General features: G+C 35.9%; 1 protein-coding gene across 2 annotated transcripts in view; it reads right to left on the minus strand.

Moving 5' to 3' along the window:
* Nucleotides 1–273: 273 nt before the first annotated feature.
* Nucleotides 274–8,944, minus strand: part of LOC145683687 (uncharacterized) — a 35,199-nt gene continuing 26,528 nt past the window's right edge. For both annotated transcript variants that reach the window (XM_081755049.1, XM_081755057.1), the window contains one exon: nt 274–5,995. In XM_081755049.1, coding sequence (XP_081611175.1) covers nt 5,849–5,995 — 147 coding nt within the window. In that variant the 3' untranslated portion in view covers nt 274–5,848. The remainder of the gene's footprint in view (nt 5,996–8,944) is intronic.

An 8,944-nucleotide genomic window follows, 5' to 3' on the forward strand; every position in this document is an offset into this window, starting at 1 on the left:
GAAGTGCATTTTCGTAATAAATAAATAAAATAATAATAATAATATTTCCTATTTCGGAAAAAATATCCTTCATTGTGTGTTTTTTTTTTTCTATAACAAAACCTAATAATAATAAAATGCAAATGACTGACTCATTCAACAGATATATAAATGGAACAGATATATTTAATTTAAACATTGTACGTAAGATGGGCACGACTTGAACTTTAGGAATTAAGTATTTTTAGAATCGTTCAAAATGAAAACTTTCTCTTAAATACAAAGAAACTGAAATTATATTCAATGTTTTTATTTTTTCGCTCGCAATCTTTATGTAACATTTGACTACATTCGGTTCTTCATTAGAAATATAAAGTAACATAAAAGCAGCTCTGCAATTATTATAAATTAGTTCACATACAGTATTTATTGATCAGTAATCATATAACTATTAAACTAAAATAGGAAACATACTTCGTTGTTTCACTAACAAGGAAACACATACATTATTTTGCTTACTTTTATCCTTAAATATAATCAAATCCAGGTATGTAAATATCACAGATTAGTTACATAATGATAGTCACATCAAAGCCACGATATTAAGTACTATCCAAATTGTTCGTTTAACAAACTTGTACGGTTGTCCTTTAAAATTTCGCTGCAGTCTCGTTATTAATTACAACAAACGAATTCACTGTAAAAGCCTGACAACAAATCTACCTTATAGACAAAAAATGAAAAGTTTCTACAGTAAATATATCCGAAAAGATTATTTAAAAAAAACAAAAAAGCACAGCCATCACTGAGATAACTACAAGTCCCAATTTCACGAATTTCAGACCTAGGTAGGTTCCATTATAAGATAAAAAGGCTTAAACGGCAAGTTTAGAAAGAAAACTGAACAAGTTACTACGGTTATTTTATGCATTCTATTATGTTAAAATCGTAATAGCCGACAGACCCACCGGATGCACTATTTTTCAAAACTCGTAGTGATTGAATAATTTTCTCATGAACTTCTGTTTAAATAATGAGTCAATCCACTTCGAATCATCCAATTTTAAACAAAATTGTTGCTTAACATCTTCTATTTTCCTGATTTTTTTTTAAATCATGAGTTCCCAATAGGTAGACAGTCACAGAAGACTGAAAAAAAAAAAATATATGCCATAGTTTGTTTTTTTCTGGCAGCTATTTTTAAAATGGCAGTTGGGCAAATTTTAATAAAAATCTGGTTTCCGGAAAGTGTAATTGCCAAGCTCTTTTTATAGATATCAGAATTTTTATTAAAATTTGAAACCACGTTTTTCATTAAAATTTGCCCAACCTCCATTTTAAAAATGGCTGTCAGAAAAAAACTATGGGATATATTTTTTTTTCAAACTGTTTGTGACTATCTACCTATAGGGAACTTATGATAAAAAGAAAGTCAGGAAAATAAAAAATGTTGGCAACATTGCGTGGATGATTTGAAATGGATTGACTAATTTATTTCTTGTTCTTGGGTCTATACCCACAATAATATGTTATGAGAACAAGTACATCAATATAGTATTAAGGTATAGTAGTATAATTACAAGTACAAGTACATAATCGAAAAATCCCTTAGATAAGTAATGTGTCATCTAGTCATAGGAGGTTTTCAATAGACATAAAGATCATTATACCATTTACAGCAACTGGATATCTGAAATCGTCCCAGAGATATGGTGAACAGTAGTAAAGATTGCTATACTGCTGAAAATGACATACTAAGGGAACTTTATTTTTTTTCCTTCTTTAAATGTCGCTTTCCCGTGCTTCTGTAACATTACAACGATAGTTTTTGTTAATTTTAATTACAAGTTCTCCCAGTTACATAATTTTAAGTAGTATGACAAACAGAGGGCTGTCTCTACCATTTGTGCAACATGTGCATTTGCACAGAGTGGCAGTTTCGAGAGGCGGCAAAATCTGTCGTAACTATATTCTTTAAAATAAATATTTCTTGTTGGAAACAGACTTCATGATGATGGTGGTTAAATTTACTAAGTTGATCTGCTGTTTGAATACTGCATTTATAAATCATGTTTAGGTCGCATTAGTTTAAAGTCACATGGGCAGTGATAAAAGGAAATGGTCAAACAAATACAAAAACTCAGGCATGAATTGCTTGATAACTGTCAAACACAAAAACTCAATTCTCGAACGGTAGCGAACGCCTGTTCCATTTAGTTAGTTATCACAGTTTTGATATGAAAACTAGTCACAAACAAGTTTCTTATCATTGAAAGCGAAAACAACTTTTTTAAGAAAAGAAAAAACTTAACAGATGTAGTTGGAAAATCAAGAAATAAAAGATAAGAAAAAAAGCAAGTTGCACTGCAGTTGTAAACTGATGTATTGAGATTGAAGCTCGAAATTGAATTCTATAAAAAGATGTACCATCTTTCCTCTGCAGGTGTATCTTTCTGCTTTATCTTTCACTAACAAAGGGAAGAAAGAAAGAAAGAAAAAAAAAAGTGTTTAGGCCTTAAAACTTACACGGGTGTTTGAAGATAAATGTGCACCCCATGGTTACACAATATTTTAACTCTCCTTTTCAATTGTTTTCCCTGATGACAGGGTTCTGAAACATCGCCAAATTGGAATTTATAGTTTTGAATGATGAGCTTGATATTTTGTCAAATCGATAGTCTAAATTCTATTATGTTTATTATTATTTGTACAATGCAGTACGCATACTTGCGTACATACTAGAAAATACAAATTACACGATTCAAAACCACAGTAATATTAAAAATAAACTGATTTCACGCAATTATCACTCGTAAGATTATGTATCATTTCACAAAAAACGTACCATCATTCTGAAACCATAGACCATTTTAGTTGCTCATTTACAGCAAGAATGTCAAAGGACGTAAAAAACTTGTAATATTTTTTTTAGGGATGGGCCGATTCCAGAATTCCAATATTTTACTCCGGGCTCGATACCGATTCTGGGCAAAACAAGTATTAAAAACACATTTGAATACAAAAAACATTTTATTACCCCTATTGCAAATGAATAAAAAAAAAAAAACTTTCAAAACAATGAAAACTTGAAACTGAAATGTTCAAAGCCTGCAAATATGGAATTAGAATGAAAAGAAAAAAATACCGGTATTATGTCTTGAAAAGTCTTAAAAACAAAAAGTTTGGATTGTATTTCAAATTTCTGTTAAGAAAAACAAGCATTTGAACCCTCTCTGGGTCCAATCTATTTCTTTTTTTGTCACAAATTTGCCCTGACATGGAAAACAGTCTCTCTGAAAACACTGTTGCTGTTAGAGCAGAAAAATATTTTCTTAACAGTTTACTGAGTCGAGGAAATGCAATCCTCTCCTTCTTTCAGAAGTTTCCAAGAGGACTTCACAGAGGTTTAAACTTTGAAGTATTTAATATTTAGTAAATAGTATAGTAAACTATAACCTCTAAAGTATTAAGTATATATATTATAATATTTAAAGTTTAAACGGTTAATATGTACATTTCTTAGTGTTTTCGTAAGAAACCATCATAAAAACATATGGTTTTGAGAGTTTTCACTATTTTTTCGTCGGAATCGGTATCGAACCCGGTAGCGCAAAGAATCGAGAATCGACGATTCCTCGATACCGCTGGTATCGAAGAATCGAGTATCGGGATAGGCCCATTTTTCTTTTTTTTTTCACCGCAATACACAACTGTTCGGCATCATCTTAAAATTTAGGAGACATGCTTGTAATTTTTGAACGAATGTACAAGATTTTAATAAGAACTGTTAATAGTTGTGCGATGATAATTTTGTGTATTTATTTTTTGTGAAATGATTTGAGCACACATTGTTAACACACATAAGAACGGAATGCCTTTTAACTGATACAGGGATACTTTTACTAATACAGATTTTCAGAAAAACCCTGAGTGTAAATGCACACAGCATATTTAAAACGTTCTGTATCCAAAGCATGTACAGTCACCAGCGAAAAATAGATATTCCCAGTTCGTAGTAGAGCAGTGTTATCTTACACTTTTTCTTATATATAGCCGTGAGTATAAGGTGAAGAAAATAGTGAGGCTGTACATTTCCTGTAACATCATACTCACATTTACATAGTCAAACCGGTTTGAAGAAACTATGCCTCCTACTCCCCCCCCAAAAAAAAAATAAAGTATTTAACCAAATTCTTTTCACCAGTGGTGCAGATGAATAACTAGTGCTGTCACTTCGAAATCGAGAGGTCCCAGGTTTGCTTCTCACGGACAGTCGCCGTGACTGATTTTTTTCTCATTCTCTGACAGTACCTTTCAATCTAAACTCTCACATGTAACTTGATTCCAGTGTAAAATGATTTCACAGTTGAACCTGGAAATTAATTATCAATAATAATTAGAAAGGATTTTAGGGGTGGAGGAGCATGGTAACACGGCCCAGACATCTTGACTTCCGCCATGATTTTGTAAACAGTATATATATACACACAACACGAAGTTTATCACATTATATACTCACCTGCTGGTTCAAGAAATGTTGCCAAGTCGACGTTACAAACACTTATCTCACACGTTGTCAAAAATATTTCTTTCAAGTGATACCGTATCAAGTTGGCACTTTACTATTTTGTGATACAAATCACCGATTATGATACTCGGTTCGGTCCTAAGCTTTTATCAACGAATATAACCATCAAGGCAGTATACATGGAAGAAAAGGAGAGAGGTGTTTCAGAGTGGACTTTCCTCCCACATAGTTCACTCTGGGGCCCGCATACAGATTATGCTTAGTTTTTAATATTCGGAAATGTATATAACAAAACTAGTGACTGTTTTTAAGGGACAACGGAAAAGTAAAAAAATAAATTTTATCCCAACAAGCTAAAAGAAAAGATTCATACAGCTTCAGAAAGCTGTACACAAAACTCGGTAAAATAGGTAAGCTTTCACCGCTTAGATTGTAGCGACAGGATTACAATTTTTGACTATGTGATTTTCCTCAAGAGTCGCCTCTGATGAAACAAGCTTTTATCCTTTTACTTGGTCTAGCACTTTAAGGTTATGAACTTTTAACTGACGGTCGGCACCTGAGTGAGTGGGTTGGTGAGCCTCACTGGCCCCGGGTACCTATGTCGCAGGTACATTCTTGTGGTATGATGTACGAGTCCTCTCTTATGATCACTGCATTTCCAAATATGCACGTCAATATGGTACTTTTCGATGCCAGTACGCTAATTTTCACTGACAGTTTGATTGTAGTTGTTAATTTTTTTTTCATTACTAAATATATCACGTTGCAGTAGAAGGTTCTCAAAACCGGTTAATTGGTTTGGGTTCGGTTTAAGGTTCAAACCGAATGTGTCGGTTCGGTTCCGTTGAAAAGCTGACACTAGATTGACAATTTTCAGAATATTCTTAAATATTTTGAAAAAGTTCCGAACGATATAAAATGCTTTCTCTTCAGGTTAAGTAATTGTGGATCTGCTGTTTCACTTTTGGACGAAATTAGGAATTCCTATGTTTTCCTCCTAATATTTTTGGAAGAACATGTTAATGATCAATAGAAAATAGAACCATATTTCGGTTCGGTTCGGTTTTAATTAACCGTTTGAAACCGGTTCATATTACAAACCAAAACCGCGGTTTATGATTCCTCGAACCGTCAATTCTATGTTGCAGCGTCTTCTTTCAGAAATATCGGTCTGAATGAGAGACCGTCAGTACTGTTTCTTGTATCTTCGAAGAAAAAAAAAAAATTCTCCTATAAGTTACATGAATAATTAATCACAATTTGTAGTGCAGTTGAAAATACATTTCATAGGGAAATATCGATTTCTGCTTTGCTAGTGACTGTACATGTAATTCGGAGCTATCCGAATTCAATTTTATCAGTTCGGTCAGTTTCACTGAGAAACATCTTCCAGTACACCGGAAAATTAGCTCTGATGTTTTGGTCAGGAATCCTGCGACGATTTTCGATTTTCAACGCCCAATGCAGAAAAGCTAATCCAAGTACCTGAAAATAAAACAGTTCATTATACACAATATTTATACATATTAATAAAAAAGGAATTATAAAATTTTTTTAAAGAAAAAGTATATATATACATGATAATACATTAAGGCGTGCATTTCAATACACTATTTTCTATTAGAAATCAAAATTTTCGTCAGTGTAGTGCGTTTAGGCGTTTGAATGCAATATGTATATTGTAATGACCCGCACATGGCTCTGTTTACTAATAATCAACACACGCACATATTTATAAACATTAACCATGTGCGTTCTACTACGAATTACTACAATGGCAGACGACAGGAACATCATATGACGACGAAGGAACACGAACGCCATCGTCACACTAGAGCAGCTATAAAACCAGAAAGACCACAGCAACTACTTTCAGTCTTTGACTGGTCACCTCCAACCCTTTACTTGCTTGGAGTTCTAGGAGCTGCCTAACCCAAAGCCTTTAGCTTGCTTGGAGTTCTAAACCTCCTTTCCTGTCCTCTTAGCTTGCTCGGAGATCTGTGGAACTCCTAACCTCAACCACCCAATTTGAAAGAGCTTTGAGGCTTTCAAAATCCCCCTCTGCTTGCGTGGAGCGTTGGGGATCCTAAAACCATTCCACCAAGCTTCCACGGAGATCTGTGGAACTCCTAACCTCAACCACCCAATTTGCGTAGAGCTTTGAAGCTTTCAAAATCCCTCTCTGCTTGCGTGGAGCGTTGGGGATCCTAAAACCATTCTACCAAGATTGCTCGTAGATCTGTGGAACTCCTAACCTCAACCACCCAATTTGCGTAAAGCTTTGAGGCTTTCAAAATCCCCCTCTGCTTGCGTGGAGCGTTGGGGAGCCTAAAACCATTCCGCCAAGCTTGGTCGGAGTTCTGTGAATACCGTTCCGTAGGCTGCTCGGGCCTTGGGATAACTCTCTTTATCCAGTATTAATGAAATATTCATATCAGTCATTATCTATTACATCATTTATAATAAGGAGGCATTAAAAAAATAAATTTTATAACTTTGAAAGATGACCATGGTTCTTCCAACGATATCAGTAATACTTTACCTGTTATTAGTGATGCCATCAATAAAGACTGCAGGTCCATAAACGCTGATAACTCCCATGTAAGCAACGCATCAGGATAAAAATTCAGCCAAAAAAATCGAACCCAAAATGATACTGCTTTAAACAAGAGCAATGAATTTTCAAACAGGCCTAGCGAGACTACCTGTAAGCTTTGTAACAAATTTTGTGTTAATTTAAAAGGCCTAGCAATTCACAATAGCAAATGCTATTATGAAATCAATAAAACCAAACCATGCTCGCTTTCACGGAAGTCACAATCATCCATTGATAATGTCGATTACCCAAGAAAGATGATCTCCAAATGCAATAAGCTTCTAGCAAGATTAAAGTCTTCCACCCCAATGTTGCGCAGGGTACCTCGAGGGGCTAGAACTACAGTGGCAGACTCTCTGTGCGAGGTATTGCAACAGGTACATACAAACAACTCAGAAGCTTGGATGGATCTCTTCTTTTTTCGTTACGTAACACTGTGCGTTCCATCAAAAGCTGACAAAGTGAATAATTTAACATCATGGGTTAAACGAAGAGTGCAATGTTGGTCTGATTCTCGCTGCGAAGCCCTTCCTAACCACAGTAAAAACTCCTCCAAAGCTCGACGACCAGCAAATTCAACTCTTAACATCAAGAGTGTCGAGAACAAATTAGTAGACGGTGATGTTCGCAGCGCAGTACGGCTTCTCATCTCAGAAGATGCTATAGCTTCTCCGGATGGAACTGTATTAGAAACATTACAAGAGAAACATCCGGCTCACAGCCACCCTTTTGAACCTCCCAATCTCATCGAGCCCAGTATTGTAGCGCCTAGAGTACCAGCTGACGAGTTTACGAAGGCACTTAAATCATTTCCTTCCGGATCATCAGGAGGTATGGACAGTCTCCGTCCTTCAATATTAAAGGACCTCCTACTATCCCAAGACTGCAAAGCTAAAGACCACCTGACTAACGCCATCCGTGATTTTCTCCACCTGATTATTTCGGGTGATGTGCCCACGGAAACTAGACCTATTTTCTTTGGAGCATCACTAATAGCTTTGAGGAAGAAAAGTGGCGGCATTCGTCCCATCGCAGTGGGCAATGTGTGGAGGAAATTGTCGGCCAAAATCATCTGCCATAGAATTAGAGAACCTCTAACACATTTTCTATCCCCACACCAACTTGGAGTTTGCGTCCCACATGGAGCAGAAGCAGCAGTCCACGCTGCTCGTATGTACTACTCTTTTCCACACCAACAGGAGAAAGTGTTTCTGAAGATAGACTTTAGAAACGCATTTAACGAGTTGAATCGTGATTCTATGCTCATACAGGTAAAAACCAGTTTCCCGTCAACTTATCGATATGTCCATCAGTGTTACTCGCAACCGAGCAACTTATACTTAGGAGACGAAATAATCCTCTCTCAGCGTGGCGTACAACAAGGCGACCCTCTTGGCCTTGGTTTGTTCGCACTAACTTTACAATCCATCGTTAACAGTATCAGTACGGAACAGAACATATGGTATTTGGATGACGGGACTGTAGCTGGAGACAAGGATACAGTACTAGAGACATTAGAAATAATCCGTAGACAGGCTAAGGAGATCGGATTGCAAATGAATTTCTCCAAATGTGAGTTCAGCTTTCTCGGAGTCTCCGATGAGCAGGCTAATAACCTCTTCAAACTGTTTAACGAAGCCGCGCTTGGGATTCAAAGAATTTCGAAAGATAACGCCAGCTTACTAGGAGCAGCATTATCTAATGAGGCAAGACGAACAATATTAAAAGAGAAAATTTCTAAATTAGAATTCTTCTTTACACGTCTTTCCTTGATTTCAGCACACTCCTTGATTTCAGCACACTCGCCCTTTTACCTACCACGCGCCTCATTGTGCATG

Source organism: Thermobia domestica, chromosome 1 (assembly GCF_964235325.1).
Source record: "Thermobia domestica chromosome 1, izTheDome1.hap1.1, whole genome shotgun sequence".
Classification (NCBI taxonomy): domain Eukaryota; kingdom Metazoa; phylum Arthropoda; class Insecta; order Zygentoma; family Lepismatidae; genus Thermobia; species Thermobia domestica.